This window comes from Macrosteles quadrilineatus, unplaced genomic scaffold (genome assembly GCF_028750875.1).
Source record: "Macrosteles quadrilineatus isolate MER2022 unplaced genomic scaffold, UCM_ALF_1.0 Scaffold_8__2_contigs__length_117827958, whole genome shotgun sequence".
NCBI lineage: Eukaryota > Metazoa > Arthropoda > Insecta > Hemiptera > Cicadellidae > Macrosteles > Macrosteles quadrilineatus.
In genome coordinates, this window is record NW_026542601.1 from 58593040 (window position 1) to 58610805 (window position 17766).

Here is a 17766-nt window from a genome sequence, read left to right on the forward strand (position 1 = left end):
TGTTTTGTTTTCTGAATAGTAGTACATAGAATAGCACATCTGTGAGTCAACTACTTATTTGGTTTAAACATAAACTTCAAACATTTCTTAGACATGACCATTATGAACGTACTTTTATAAATTCCTTAAAAACCTAATTGATTACAGAACATTATGGGTATTAAATTTATTTCTTATTTTTTAGCCAGGGGGGTGCAAGCGCACCCCCTTGCACTCCTCTGTGGGCGCCTATGTCTACAGTTAGTATACAAGGTGTGGCTAGAAAAAAACAGAATTTTTAGTGTAACTGTTTTAATTTTTTCCCTTTACAACTTTATCCTTATCACCTTCAATATACACTATATACTCCACTATCCCTTCATCTTTTTATTCAAATTTCCCATTGTTCAAAACAGTGTTTTAAGTCATTTTCTGACAGCATGTTCAAAGTCTCCGTCGCTTTTTGTTTCACAGCTTCCACAGTCTCTGGCCCCCTTCAACGCCTCCTTCACTTTTGGGAACATAAATAAATCACGCAGAGCTAGGTCTGGTGAGTAGGGTGGATGTCCCAACAGAGGGATCTCATGCTTGGCCAAAAATGTCTTATCCACGACTTGTTCTTCCACAACTCTGGCTGCTTTCTTTGTACTCCCTCACGAAGGGTAGTCAAAATCTCAAGATAGTATTCTTTATTCAAGGTTTGACCTCCAGGAACCCAATTTCATGCAAAATTCCATGGATGTAAGAAAAAACAATCATTATGGCCTTGAATTTTGATTTTGACATTTGAGCTTTCTTCATTCGTAGTGAATTCAGACTCATCCAGTGCATTGGTTTTCGCAAAGTTTCTGGGCCATAGGTAAAATACCATGATTCGTCACACACAATAACTCTTTCCCACAGTCCAGGATCTTCTCTAATGTTTTTTAAGATGTCAGATCAGATGTCAGGATTTTGGCACCATTTTGGAACACACTTTTCTCATATTGAATTTTTCATGTAATATTTGCCGAACAGATTCTTTGTCAATTCCCACAGTTTTGGCAACTGCACGGATACTCAATCGACGATCTTGACAGATTAATTTGCCTATTTTCCCTATACTATTGAAGGTGTGTACTATAACCAGACAATCATTGATGTATTAAAAAAATACAACAGTCAATATTAATCCAACCATTCGTACGTGGATAATTATAGGAATGCACTGTGGATGCGATGCTCCCTGGTGTGGATTAACGTCCGCACTAGTGAGTACTACGACTATCCGCAGTACTATCCTAATAATTAGACTAATTCGTTAATTACAAGGAAAAAATGTGGTTTGGATTCCACAATAAACTGTAGGTCCCTTAGTTGCTATTAGCTGTATGGGCTATTAATTAACAGCTGTGTCTAAGGAACATGTCGGCCTTAGTGTCTAACAAGACTACAAGATCGCGCCACTCATCCTACACTCATCCTTCACTCATATTTGGGTTAAAATACGCACATAGTGGCGTCCCCATCTTAAATAATTGATAATTGATAATTGATAATTGATAATTGACTGAAAACAAAAGCAGTGCTTCAGAGTTAAGGGAAACTGTGTAATGTCATAGACCAACCAACACAAGTAGTCTTCTCATCCCATTGTAAATTTTCAAGCTTGTTTTTTGTGTCTAGTTCATGTCCAGTGGCACTAATCGCTAGTGTCAACAAAATTTTGTTTCTATTATTTTAGGTTTAATTCCTCTTGATTTTTTCTTTATTGTTTGGTTACAGCATAGTCAATAGTTACGGTATATATACCTTATATATTAGGGGACGAGTTATTGTTTATGATTACTGTAGATCGTTTTATTTTGTAAGACAAGGTTTTAAATGACTGAAATAACAAGAAACAAACTGTAAACAAAACACAACCTCTACAGTACACGGGATGGAACTAACAATAAAATTGTCTTCAAATGATCCATATAAGGATGAGAAATCTACTAAGGGAGTATGTTTTATCCATGGTGTAACTTTTAACTAATAGTGTTTTTTGACAGTTAATCCTTCAACCTAACAGCTGCTTGTGAGATTAAGATGGAGGAGCAGATAGAAACCGTACTGATAGAGACAAAACTAGGAACTCTGAAAGGCAGAACTCAAACTTCTGCATTTGATGGAGAGAAATACTACTCTTTCCGAGGAATTCCCTACGGAAAGCCACCTGTCGGAGAACTCAGGTTCAAGGTAATACATAAAAGAAATGAATGTTTTACACAATTCATAATTGTCACTACCTTCACTTTTTCAAATTGTATTTTACAATGTTTCATGCATTGATTATTGGTAGATAGCACATCATGTTATGTTATGATGTTGCTATTCAATATTATATGACATCTAGACTTTGATGGTATTAAAAATAAAAGGTATCAGCAATCTGACACATACTTTCTCCCATTAGCTCATCAACAACCTTTATCATGGGTAAGCGATGAGAGTAACTATGGTATTTAATAGGTAAATACAATCTCAAAAGTTTCATTAACTTTTGAACAGTAATTTTAACAGGAATGAAGGGATGCACTATTTTGTTTAGAATTATAAAGAGCATAACAGAAGGATTTCAATCACAATCGGTTTTTTCTCAAAAAATCCATTTTCTGTTTTTTAAAAGGGGTTTTATGGGAAAATAACATAAGTTACAATAACTTTAGAAACATAGTTTTTACAGCGATGGGGGTTGCTCTATGTGGTTTGGAATTATAAGTATTATCACATGCTAATTTCAATCTAAATCGGTTTCTCTCGAAAATAAGATTTTCTCTTATTTTATGGGTTTTTTTAATGGGAAAATAACATAATTTAAAATAACTTTTGAACCGTAGTTTTTACAGAAATGAAATTCTACCATTTTGTTCAGAATTTAAAGGGCTACAACATACTAATTTTTTTTTCAAAATCGTTCGGGCCATTTTTGAGAAAATCTGATTTTTCCGTTATTTTATGGGTTTTTATGGGAAAATCGACATTAAAATTTTAAATTAAAAAAAAATGAAAAAGAGAAGGGAAATTCCCCACAAGGTAGGTGTAGAGGTATAAATCATCTTTTGGGCCATGTTGGCCTTTTAAATATATAGATTGTAATTATCATAACAATTTTGATTGTAAAATGTGATTATTTTTGTCCTTTGTGTTAAGGTTGTATGAGCCTTAGCATGGAAAGTTTATTGTCTTTAACTAAATTCACTATGATTATCTAAAATTAGGTAGTCTTTTAGCGAATTTTCCATATGGGGAATAATCTATTACTGTAGGTCTCATGGTAATATTTGGACCCAGGATCGATTTACTTTTTCATTTTGATGTCCCCAGAAGCCAAAAACCGTTCAAATTCATATTATATATGTGTCCGTTAGCACGATAACTCGAGCAAAAATGATCCGATTTAGATTACATTTTTTAGGTTTTTCTCGTTTTTGACCCTCAAAACAAAAAATTTTCCAAATTTTCTCTAGACCATTTTGAAGAGCTTAAAAAACTAATAATTTAGTATATTGAAGTGTTTTTGTATGGTTATATGTAAAAAATGCCCTTATTATTCTTAAGGAAAAGTATTAAAGTATTAAGTATGGAGAATAATTTTAAACTGTTGTAGTTTGCTTGTTAAGGATATATTTGGATCAAACTTGGCAAATCTATTTATTATATACTAAGCTGTTAATATTTTACTAAAAAACACACTTTATTTCCCTTCCTGTAGGCAGCAAACCTAGGTACTTGTTAAACCTAATGTTATTTGAAAAGATTTAAAAAATCTAATCAGGCAAATGGAAATTTGCTTAGTCTGCAGGCTTGCTGCGGCAGGGGTATTTTTACTTAAAGTCAATATTTTTTAAACATCAGTTAAGGAGATTGCATATAATTTGTCTGGGAGGAGGGGGTGTTTTGTATGTTGTTTGTTAGATGGGCTAAAGGGATCAGTCCCGTTTTTCTCTGGGGGTCGTACCACATCAGAAAGCAATGGTGTGGACCATTGTATATATCTGGCTGGTTTATTGAAATACATATAATAGGTGTTGCTCATTTATGAGCCATCGGTGATCGTTTTAAAACCCCTTTAGAGATATAAATATGTAGAAATTTTTCAGAATAAGTTTCTACTGTGGAAAATTACCTCCATTGCAATTTTCAACCTCAACACTTGAAATTAATTCTAAATACAAATGTTTTAAAAATTGTCACTGTTTTTTTCAGGCCCCTCTGCCCTATGGTGGATGGACAGGCGTGAGAGATGCATTGGAAGACGGACACGACCCTAAGCAGCGTCTGCTCCTGCGACTCCCAGGGACTGACCCCAACAAGGAAACTGATGGAGAAGAGGACTGTCTCTATCTCAACATTTACATAAAGCAGGTTAGACTTTGGTGGTATCATAAAAGCACAGACATTTGGTTTTTAACAGTCTGGAAAATTAAAAGAATCATAGGATATGAAAATGTGATTTAAGATAACAATTAATTTTAATATTAATTTTAATATTTACCTCAGATCATAAGTTCTAGACCTGTTTTGCTCCTTTGTTGTTTCCTACTCTTAAACCAATAAGCTATAAGAAGTTGTAGCTTATTGATGGGACCACATCTGAGGGTGTATAAGGAAGCTTATACACCTCCAGATGTAGTCACTTATTTTTCTTTGCAGTTATAGGTATATGTCAAAAATAATTAAGAGTTTTAATTTTGTGTGTGTGTGTTCCAATCTCAATAAGCCCACAACTCTTATTAATTATATAATAATTTTGTTGAATAGAAAAGGCTGTACATCATTTTCACAAGGTTGGTACTAATGCAATGAACAAATTCTTCAATAACAAATAAGATAGTTATTTACTAATTGATCAACCTAATGCATCAAATATTGTCAATAGCAAACTGTTCCAGCTGCCAGAGAAGAGTGGTCTCAAGAAGCCAGTGATGGTCCACATCCACGGAGGAGGTTTTGCTGGGGGATCTGGAGGCTCAAAGGCTGCAGGACCAGACTACTTCATAACAGAAGACATTGTGTTGGTGTCCTTGAACTATCGATGTGGAGCGTTTGGTAATATTGATACAGTGTAATATGTATACAAATTTGATGTTTTTAATAACATGGCAATGTTTAGCACAAAAATACAAGGAGAACTAGCTATTTTTTATCACCATAGACTATACAAGTAGCCACAGTTATAGCCAGGAGTTTTAAAATGAAAATTAATGTATTTGAATTGTGCCGTCACAAGAGTGTGCTGATATTAATAACTATCTTTTGTCGAATACAACAACTTTTAAGAAAATGCAATTTGTAACAGTAATGCAGGTAGTTTTATTCATTTATGAATGAAATAATTTGGCTGAAGACTATTATGTGATGTGTTTCATTGTCTTGTCAGGCTTCCTCTCTTTTGAAAATGAAGAGGTTCCAGGCAACGCAGGACTCAAGGACCAAACATTAGCTCTCAGATGGGTCCAAGACAACATTGATAGTTTCGGAGGAGACTCAAACAATGTCACCATCTTTGGTATCAGTGCAGGAGGTGCTTCAGTGCAATACCATCTGCTGTCTCCTCTGTCTAAAGGTACTTAACGTATTTTCTTATTTTAAATTTATGAATTGATAAGAAATTATCAATTTATCTTTTAAGTAAGCACAACAGAAATTCTAGGATTAGTTAAAAAAAACTGAAAGCCAGGATGGAGGTAATTAGAAAGATTTTCGCTAAGACGTTTATACTTTGGTCACAGTAAAATATAGTCAGTTGGAACATCCCATCATGTCTGATACTAATTGGCTTGATCCACAAATACCTACTTAAATATATTCCTGTACCAAATTTAAGTAAAAACACCAAGATGTTAAACATTGTACATCTGTTATGCATATAGAGCTTGTGTAAATATTTCATATGATTCCAACTAACCCGGTCATGTTTTATAGGTTTGTTTCACAAAGCTATTATCCAAAGTGGGTTTTGTCAGGATCCATGGGCTTTTCAACCATCACCAAAAAAAGTTGGAATGAAACTTGCGAAAACTTTAGGTTGTACATCAGATGATCCTCATGAAGTATTTGAATTTCTGAAGTCTATTCCAAGTGATGACATTGTTAAAGCTACAGAAGTATTCATCAAGGATGAGGTGAGCTTTTTTAGTTTTTACTTGAACTTACTTGCTATACACCTACAACTTTTTTTACAAGATTATGAGTTTTGTGTTCATAAGATGATAGAAAATAGTTAAATAGTATATTGCATCACTAGGGAGTAAGTAATTCTTTTCGACCCGAGCTCAAGTTTCACACCTGAGGCAAAGAGGAGGTCGAATAATGTACGAGGGTTGAAAAGACACTTTTTGCCCGTATGATGAACTATATTTTTCAGCATATTGCACAAAAATGTTTAAACAACTGATTTGAACACGAAAACACTTATCATGTAAAGATAACCTCTCAAAACAATTTCCAGCTTGTTTTAAATTTTGCTAATTCAAACAATCAGCTGTTGGTTCCATTAGTTCATCTATTAAAATTGTGTTAGTGTAAATTACTACCAATATGCCGAACTAGTAATAAGCTCACAACAATAAGCTACAACCGATCAAAACAATCGATTTAATTAATGTGATCGTGTCGCAGGTCGACACCATCTCTTGTAGTCTTCGTACCGGTTGGGAGCAGGAGACCAATTAAACTCGTGGATGAGGGATCAGATAACACTTTATTACTTAAAAATTCAGCTTTAACAATTATATCGATCAAAATAACACATTACAAATTAAAAATCAAACCGCAACCGACCGAATACTACGAATTACAATACTGAATTTAGACCGTACACGGACTTAGAAGAAAGGAGTAAGAGTAAAAGAAAGGGTGGGACCGTGCGCGCGGACCCGACCTTAGGACCCTACATCACGGCGCCATTTGAGGCTTTGGCGTTGTCAGAGCGGAAGCATCAGCGTGGTTACATGACCATCGTCAGCCAATCAGCGCACGCTGAGCGCTCAGCCCATGATTCAATGTAACAACAGCTGTCCGACTAGTGCTGCGCCCAAACGATTACAACAGGTGCTAATGAAACTAATTGAAGCGAGAAACGAGTCTAGAAATGTAACATTGCTTATCACGATCCACGTGCACTGCAAAGTCAGCGCATTCCAGGGTATATCCGGCTAAGCCACGACGTCTGGTTAGGATTATTGTAGGGTTAGAAAGTAATGAAATGAATTGGAATATGAGTTTTAAAGTTCACTTGGAGACTTATATGAAGTTAAATAAAATACAATATTGCTAAATACGGTCGACACATCAACCTAGCAAATATTCGGTGATAGCCAACGGGCCAGGTTTATGGAGTAAGACCAATCAGCTTAAGCTCAAATTTAACAAATGACAACAAAATGAGGCAAATATGCCAGGCCGTCACAATCGCTTACAATCAAAGTTTACAAGTGAGTTTACAGCAGCCGAATTTTACTCCTTAGGGACTAAAAAAAACGATATACTTCCCAGAGGGAAAAGAGCTATTTTAGACCAGGGCATGTATTAACTTGTTTATTAACTGTTTTACTTTTACTGCAGTATTTACAAAAAATTATGAAATTTGCTCAATTAAATTATTATCATTATCATTCGAGCTGGGGACGCCACCTATATTTTTAACCCAAATAATGTGAGTGTAGAATGGAGTGTATGATGGCTTATCTATCTTTATTACTGACTATAAGACCAGCTGTGTTTCATTAGTCAGCATAATTTATTAAAAGCCCAATGATAAAAGACAGCTGGATCAGTGAATGATTCTTGGAGCTTTTAGTTTCAAGCATTCACTTACTACATTCACTTACTACATTCAATACTCTTTCACAGGACTACATAATGTTGGTCGGATTAGTGTTCTCTCCTTGCGTAGAGGTTGCTGGAGATGACAAATTCCTCCCGGACACTCCTACTAACCTAATGAAGAGAGGAGAATACAACAAAGTACCAACCATTCTGGGAGTGTGTGAGAATGAGGGATCTGTGTCTGCTTTATTTATAATGAGTAAGTCCACTTTAAACCGTACACATACACAACATATAACAAGAGACAAAATATTAGTAACTCTACGTTTATAGAGACCAAAATTTTATGTTTAAACGGTATATCACTTAATGGAACTAACAAAATTGTAATATAAGTCATATAATTAACAAAAAACTTGTTTATTACAAACCAAATACATTTGATCGCTGAAATGATAACAACTCTGTAATGTAAAAGTATGCAACCAAACAAAAATAAGGTACACTATTGTGATCTTGCTTAAGTTGAAGTGCTTAACTCGCACAGCATTTTTCTCCCCTCTAGTCATTGAAACCCGTTGTTCGACTTTGTTGCTCACTGATGAAAAGCAGATAAAAAATTAATATTGGTTTCAAAATGGCTTGTTATATAAAACATTATATGAACTGATTTGATTGACTGAACTGATGCTCTCACACACAATCAAACTCCTGGCTTGAACTTTTACTTCACATAATTTTCTAACCATATTATAACGTTAATTCGGCTTGTTCACCTAGAATTTACAAGTAAAATTGAAAGTGTGGAGCAGGCTTTGTATTTTCACTTGTTGGTTATTAAAAAAAAATATATAGTATATTTTACTAACACTGGATTTATTACGATAATCATGGCACAGTACATGGTAGTGGATCCATACAGTTTCAGAGCCTGTGTCTAGTATAGGATAACGGAAGTCACCGATATACAAAAGATACGTTTCAACACAGTGTTACCGTAACACAACAAATCATATAAGACAAAGAATATGGAATAACTTATAGGTAATACTAATACTTTAATATACCACAGGCTTTACATGAATGGCACTTATACTATAAAGTAAAGTAGGCCCAACAAAACATTTGAATCATTTTCATGAATCATTTTCAGTGTACAAGCTGAGTTTTGACCTCCTCCCCAATGCAATGAATGCCAAGCCAGAAATACTCGTTCCCCCATCTTTGGGGATAAAGCTGGGTAGTAAAGAACATAAAAAAGTACAAGATGCAATCAAGGAGTTCTACTTCAAAGGAAAAGCTGTGAAAAACATTGAGGAATTACTTGCTGTATGTGTAGTATATTATAATTATAGCCTATGTATATTTATTTATTTTATAACGTACACCTGATATCATGAGAGAACTAACGTTTTTTTATTGGCAATTTTCTTCTTTGTTGCAAGAGTGTCACCCAAAAACTAATTAAATTAATTGTTTAACAAATTCTGTTTTTTTACAAATTGAATTACAATATTATGTTAGGCAACTTAACCGACTAACTTGGATAAATATTGTATATATGGTTAAATTAATCAAAAGTGTAAAATTTCTTTTGTCTGGTACAAATTGTAAACATTTTTACACTACCAAATATTATCAAGAGAACTTAAAAACTGAAACAAAACATTATCCTTTGCTTGTCAGATGTGCATTGATGATACATTTACTATCTTAAATGATGACCTGATCCGAACATCGTATGTAAAATTTAGCTACGGTATTTTATTATTTTCTCATAAATATTTTATGGGGAATCAGAATACTGATTTGTTATTGCTAAATTTACTTTTCTACTCTGCAGTTTGAGAGTGACTACCTGTTTAACGTCGGACTTGGTGATACCAGGAGGTACTTGTTGTCAAACTCCTCTCAACCTGTATACTCCTACTTGTTCACGAACCACAAGAACTGTTACTGCCAGTTATTTGCATCCATGATGGGTCCTGACAATCCCATGGCTGCCTTGCTATCTCGTTCAGGTACAGTACATGTGTGAGGAAGAAAATATTCCCAAACAGTGTAACAAACTTGAACATGGACTGAGATGAAAATTGAAATGACCTTGAGAGAAAAATTAAGTTTATTCAGTAAATAAGATTCATCAAGCTACTTTTGTAATCAAATGAAAACCACAGAGCATAGAATAAATATAGAGTCGCCACTCCTTTACCTACAGCTATACCAATAGTGAAGCCGATTTCCACCATCTTGGTAAGAGAGTCAGGCTCGGAACTTTGAAAACAAGGCGTCATTACCACTGTGTTATTCTATGCTACTTTATGAATTAGATGAAGCCACTGCTTCAAGGATACATATAGAGCTATCCGCCCTTCGATATTGACCTAGGACTCTGCCCCGCGAGCTTTCAAAGTTCAGAGGTGAGAGTTTAAGTGAGAGTAAAAGTAAATATTGATTGGTGGTTTCCATGGTTAAATGTAAATGCAGACCGGGCCGGCCGCCATCTTGGTACAAGAATCCTGCTTCACTCCAGACGGCAAGTGCCGCCTCTATATTTATTCTATGCTCTGTGATGAAAACTATGAACCTAAAGAGTCTTTTCATTATACTTGTTACGTCTTTCTAAAAGAACAAATTCTGTAAGCTAAAGTTTTGTAGAAGAATCAGCAGGAGTAGAAGAAAGCTAACACCAGTAAGGAGTAAAATATGTATTTCTGCACATGTAAATTACAAGGCTTTGTAGGCTTTGGCCACACGGGCGGTTTTCACGCAAAAACGCAGTGGGAAAACAGCCAAAAAATATGAGCAGCATTAAATGTAATGGGGAGTGCCACGCAGAGTGTGTTCCTGCAGTAGCGAGCAGTTCATTTCAATGCCACCCTAACTTATTTGTGCTGCATTTGTGCGTGAAAAAAATGTCAGTGTGGCGGCAGCCTTACACACAATGTTTCACAACAGCCAACAAATGCTGCCAAATTGACATAAGCTGATTTTAGAGATGCAAAATGTGTAGCTGTTACCCTAAGAGTTGCATGGCAAAAGTTTTAAAAATCTTGCTTTAGGAATTCCACACTAATCACAACACTATAAGAAATATTTGTAATGTGTTGTATTTTGAAAGCACACAGGGTAGGTAATGTGAGGAACCATAGTAGGAGATGTTAACCTTTTACTAGATATATCACATTTAAAGAGTAACATAAAAAAACATTCATAAGCAAGCCTTAATAACAAAACGTTAACTTTTTTATGAAGATAACTAAAAAAACTGCTATAAGCCTGACATGTGCTAATCAAGGTGACAAGTTAAGAAGTACTTCACCAGAACTAGGTTAACCAGTATTTGAGCTTTCCGATATGTGTACAGCTCTGTCTCCCACTTGGAAATACATTACTATGTTGATCACGGTCAGGTCTGCTGGTGTGCAACTCATGAAAAGTGGTAGAGCTGTTGAGGAGAGGATCTTAAAAGTACATAACAGTATTTAAGAATACATTTATCATCGTGAATAGTGATTTAATTAATTTTTCTGGCGAGTTACTAAGAGTCGTTTACAAGGCTACATTACTCAGAGAACTTAGCTCATATCCTGCTTTCAAAACTAGACCCATCTGTTCCCATCCATGCTTCAAATAAAATCTGGCTATTGAAGCAGCTGATCTTAGTCACTAACAAACAAAGCTACTCAGATCAGGGTCTGACTTAGGGGAGGTACGAATGAGGCATTAGTTCAAAATTCCTCCGTGAACAGCGCTGTAGTAGAGAGTACTTTGGCAAAGAAGGTTTACTAATCGCAAAAATAGTTCTGTTCATAAAATAAAATTATAAATGCCTCAAATTCAATTTTATTATTTTTTAATTATAAAATTAAACTATCATAACCTAACCGAACTAACCAAACTTGCTGATAATGAAATAATATAACAAAAGTTTATTAATAGAAAAAATAATTCTGTTTATTAAATAAAACTAGAAATTGCTCTACTAAAATTTTATAATGACTTAATAATAAAATTAAACTGTCATAACTGAACCAAACCAACCAAACTTGCTGATAATAAAAAAATCTTGGACAAAAAGATAATGCCACGAGCGGGATTTGAACCCGGGACCTTCAGCATATCAGCCCGGCACGGCACGCTAACCATTAGACCACCGAGGCCGATGACTACTGATCGTTTTGTTACGGTAATGGCGTTCCCTCAGCTAATAAGAAGCCCACAGCTGTCATCGTAGCCTCTTCTATACCTCCCCTGAGTAAATACCCTCAGATCATCTCTCACCATGGTGGAAGGAAAAAACATAGGTGTGCTATTCCCGTCATACTCTGACGTCACTCGGATTACAAACAAAAGATCACCTGATTGTAACTGTCAAATTAGTATGTATTTGTTTTGATTTGATTGTTATTGTTTTTTATAAAAACACACATTATACAAACAATAGCAACCAAATCAAAACAAATACATGTACTAATTTGACAGTTACAATCAGGTGATCTTTTGTTTGCAATCCAAGTGACTTCAGAATATGACGGGAATAGCACACCTATGTTTTTTCATTCCACCATGATCTCTCACCATTTTACACTCATATTTGGGTTAAAATACGCACCCTGGTGGTGTCCCCATATCAATGATTGATAATTGATGATAATAATAATTTTAAAATGCAAATGGTCTGTTTACTTAGAAACTTGCCATGCAGCCGATTTTATGTACCTCTTCAGAACCACCTCCTTCTTGTCATTACCAGAATTGACAGATGAACACAGGGAAGGGATTTCCAAACATGTAAAAGCATGGACTACCTTTGCACGAACTGGGTGAGCAAATTACTCTTTATATATCCATTCAGTAAAGTGTGATAGACAATTAATATTTTCATTTTAATAGAGGCCTGCATACTTAACAGTAAATTTTATACACACTCAATTTCTTTGCTCAACAAGTGGAAAAAAGTTTACAATTTGTTTATTGTAAAATAAAGTTGTACCTACTTCAGTTAATTACTTTTTCAAACCACATGATGAGACCTCCAAAGCCATTTTTATACCATTCAATGGCCAATATATCGGCCCCAGGGCGCAATAGCTTAATTTAGGACTAGTAGTTTACCTATGATAACCAAGCTTGATGAGAGAGGAACAACTATAACAATCCACAGTAGGTAGATTATTTGTGAGTTACATCTAAAACCAGGAATTTTGCTCATCTATATAAATAAAATTAGAGTTTTGTCTGTACATTGCTTAGAATAATGAACTTTTTGGTTATTTTTACATTTCATAGGTCAGAGAAACCGAATCAAACCTTATCTCAATTTCTGTCTGTCTGTCTGTCTGTCTGTCTGTCTGTCTATCTGTCATTCTCTTGGTAACGCTAAAATACGCACTTTATTACAACTACTCCTCAATAACTATAGCACTGTCCCGCCTGAAACTTATTTTCCAAATACTATACATATATGAGATGGTTTTAGACGTATTTCATCGAATATGAGACAGTTAGATATTTAACAGTAAACCCTTGAAAATCAAGTTTTTGTCGATTTTTGACGTGGAATTTCTGGAAGCCCATGTTAACCTTATGAGAAATGAAATTATTGAATCTTAACAGCTGTTTCAATTAAACAAGTTGGTTCTGTTCTGTGATGTTCAATAGCATTAAAGTTACAAGGATTACCAACAGGGTGCAGCACTAGCACTATTATTTCTTTTACATTTATGACAACAGCTAATTTGCAACCTGGAGGCGAGTGAGCGTAGCGAACGAGCTAACCTGAAGGCAAGTGAGCGTAGCGAACGAGCTAACCTGAAGGAAAGTGAGCGCAGCGAACGAGCTCCAACATACAGGTGAGTGAGCGTAGCGAACGAACTTCAACCAGGACGTGATTGAGCCATGCAAACGAGATCAGATAGTAAAAATAAAAGTAAGCCTACCGTTATAGGATCGACCGGCAGACACAGAGGTAATTTAACCTTTTATTGATTGTCATACCGATCCGGAACAACAAAAAACAACATAAAATGAAGCTATGTATAATAGTTTGGCCAGCATATCTTAAAATATGCAAACCAACTGCTGTTCTTTATATAAGAAGGTTTCAACTGAATATTATAAGATCCCCGTGCGTAGAACGGGTACACAGCTAGTTTTTACCTATTTCTCTCTTGTGAGTGTGTCCACCAACTTGTTTTTCAAAACTCTGAATCTTCTATTTGAAAGATGAGGTGAAAATACTATAATAACAATCACAAATAAAATAACGAGTTCAAGGAGGTTTTTTATTCATTTAATTATGGAAAGTAAATAAAAGAAACGCCACAAGATTGTAAATATACATAAACAATGGTAAGTGGTGATCAATTTCAATTGGGCACTCTAATCACCATCAGACCCAATAGGTGAATGACTATTTTTATGACTGACTTATTGACTTACAGAAATATGAATGACTTATTTTTTTATGACAAATTTATGAATAGTCTATTTACAACAAATTTTAACCTCCCCAGCCCCATCAGTGTAAGAAATTAACTTGAGGAGGAAAGATCTATGACTCCGCCGTATGTCCGTCAAAGTGTCACCCGTTTGGCCCCTCCACAATACCAGTGACTAAATAATTTGTGTAGTAGACAATTCGTAGTGTTGGTGTTTGTGATATGATGATATAAGACCCCCTTTAAAATGCCATAATAGCTGACAAAATGTACATAGGGTGAATACACCCTTCAGCGAACGTAGGCAACAAAAAAGGTAGGTAATTACAGTAGTACAATTCAAGCTCTTTAAACTGGAATAAATTCAGCATTGTTTTATGATGTCGATCCAGAAATCCAAATGTGGCTGAATGTGGAGTGAGGTGGACCCCGGACTCCCAGTCCAGTCCCTGCTACATGGACATTGGGACTGACTGGACTGTCAAAGAAGGAGTGCCTTTTGCTGACAGAATCAACTTTTGGCTGCAGATCGCAGACAAATATTGTTAATATAGTTTAATTGGCAGTTATGGAAGCTTAAAGAGTAACTAATCAGTATTTTTAATTTTGCTCACAATTATTTTCTCAAAATCTCTCTCGGGCTATAATTGAGGGGTAAGTAAGAGAACCCAGTGTGATGAGACAGTGGCTCTGTGGATAGTGAGACAGTCTACCAAATTTAAGGTAGCGATGTTGTGGGTGCACGACTGCACGTCCCTGTGCCGTCAGTTAAAATATATCAGTGCAGTTCATTCTTGTAATGTACCTGCTCCCCATTTGCTTGATAATTTGCATGCACATGCATTTAAGACCTAATGTCAATGGCCAAATTATAGGTTAAAACAGGCCGCTTTTCTCTTTAAAAAGGAGAGAAAGAACTACATGCAACTCTCTTATTTATTTTCTGCAAGTTCATGATGAAACCATACTGTAAAGGCTACATGGAAGTTATAGTCAGCTGTTGATGATTGACTAGCTTTGCCTCTTCTAATATCCTGTTTGTAAATACATTAAATAAAATGTTTCATGGTAAAACATACTATTTCTTTTAATAATACACCAAAGTTAATAAACGGTATCAGCATTCTGACACATACTTTCTCCCATAAGTTTGTCAACAACCTTTATCATGTGTAAAACATAACTTTTGGACCATTTAACTCATTTTGATATATTTTCTATTCATATCAGTTCATATCTTACATATAGAACGTATATTATTTTACATGTGTTTCTTGTAAGTATAATATCTTCTCTGATTTAAATCACATCACTGACCATTTCTCTTAATGCCAAGGTCAAGACAGTAAAACAAAATTGTTTATTTTGTCAAGGCTAGAACATTGCAGGTCTTGTTCTGTAGTAAATAAACTGTGGTAATTTACACTGGTAATACACTGTTGAAATTTATTTTTTATACTAAGCCATATCAATGTTTATTTTGCAAGCATTTGGATATATTATCTTAGAAAATAGTTTTAGAACTAATAACTGTAGGGAATGCTGTCGATTTTAGATTGCCACTCTCATCTGAAATGACATACTGCCTTACTTTATAGTTAAGGTACTCCATGTAGTATTGTTTTTGACTTGATAACATAAAATGTTCTCATTCCTTACAAGAGTTAATACAAATAAAATTCCAATGAATGATGCTTGTTATTACTGAACCTTTCCGACAATAAGTTAAATACGTTGTTGACAGTTCTGATAAAATACTTTTTATTTTTTTTTTTATTATGAAAAGTACTGCCTTTACCAATTCATGTGAAAATAAATTTGTTATCAAATAAAACAACTTCTGTTAGCACGTGCATATCTACCATAACATTTCATCAAAAACAAAACCTATGTTATTCAATTTTTTGTTGTTCTCAATGAATTTTTAATAGTGTCATCTTAGATCATCTAAGTGTAATTTGAGATCCATTTTAAAAGTTACAAATAAATAAGTGGTACAGTATCAGCAAACTGACACGTACTTTCTCCCATTATAGCTTGTCAACAAAGCTTATATTGCATATGCGGTGGGGGTTAGGTACTATGATATTTTATGGGAAAAATCACAAAACCTACAACAACTTTTGAACTGTAATTGCATTTGAGTTTTTAACATAAAAAAAAAATTAAAATAACCCTACAATATTCTAAAATTTTCTAAAAGTTGTTGTAGCAATTTTTATTAAAATCCTATTTTACTATTTTTCTTTTTCATAGGAAAATCACCATCAAAAACCTAAATAAAAAAATTGAAAATCCTGTCAAACCGAAACACTAATTTATAATAAAGAGTGCTAGCAGCCTGTGTCACTTTGTAACTCAAAATCTGTGATATATTTGGTATATACCTGATAAGGGTGAAAACAATTACCTATGTCTCATCATATCCCTATTATTTACACTGCGAGCCCTAATATTTATATTGCATGCACAATATCTTCAAGCATCTAAGAAAAATTACAAATACTAATGAAACATACAATGAAAACAGAAAATCGAATGCAAGTCATTTACTTCTTTACACAAATAACATTACAACATTTTACTTGAATTCCCCAAAACATCAATAAAATATACTATGAAAACAAAATCTTCTCACAACACAATATCTAACGTAAGTCATTTTCTTCTTTACATTTTTATACAAATATTATTAAAAAATTTTACTTGAATTCACAGAAATATCACCAACTACAGATAACCCCATTTTCATATAGATGTAAAAAAATTGTATCATGGCCATCGGTTTTGATGTAAACAAATGTCAACTTGAAAAAGTTCAGATGATTGACAACAGAATGTAGCACAAACTAAAAAAAAAGCCAGAGGGCTTTCACGGGATATCATCCAAACCCGCAAAAGGCACACCTAGAAGATTAGAGCTTTAAATTGATACCCAATATGCCTATAAAAATAAATATTAAGGGGTTGATTTGCTGCACAGAAAAATCCTAAAAATTCTTCTAATAATATATATATGCAATGTTTATGTTTACACTTTTGTTATTTCTGTTATTACCATGGCAACAGGCATGCATTGCGGTTACTACACACAAACTCCGTGGTCTTGTATTAGAGGAGGCTATGGTGAAGGTGTAGAATGGAATGTGATGATCCGTGTAGCTTTGTTGCTGACTAAGATTAGCTGTTTTGTTAGCCAGGATCAAATGTATAAAGCTAAGGATCACAACCTTTTGTGTCAGACTATATGGGGACAAAGTTAAAATTAACAAGTGAGAATAAAACAGTAATAATATACAAGGTATGATTTTTAGTTGATTGTTTAGTTTGAAGTCCTTGATGTAAATATTTTACGAGATATTTACTATTGCAATTTAGGTGTTAGCTATACAGTTACTCGTATAATTGATGTTTGTTTAGCTAAGTGGTTTTGATATCTAACTATATAAACACTAACCTTGAAGCATAAAATAAACACTTTGACTTGTATGACTTTTTACTCCTACACTTTAGGGGTTTACACAAAACTGAAACTAAAAAGAAGATGTTG

At 34.4% G+C, this 17766-nt stretch overlaps 1 protein-coding gene across 1 annotated transcript; it reads left to right on the plus strand.

Moving 5' to 3' along the window:
- The first annotated feature begins 2012 nt into the window (after positions 1-2012).
- Positions 2013-15906, plus strand: LOC129001694 (esterase FE4-like). The gene is made up of 10 exons (XM_054429088.1): positions 2013-2199; positions 4210-4368; positions 4896-5052; positions 5384-5569; positions 5929-6128; positions 7858-8032; positions 8927-9102; positions 9617-9794; positions 12467-12599; positions 14609-15906. The coding sequence occupies exons 1-10, from the start codon at positions 2050-2052 to the stop codon at positions 14763-14765; spliced, it is 1671 nt and encodes a 556-aa protein (XP_054285063.1). The 5' UTR covers positions 2013-2049; the 3' UTR covers positions 14766-15906.
- The last annotated feature ends 1860 nt before the right edge of the window (positions 15907-17766 follow it).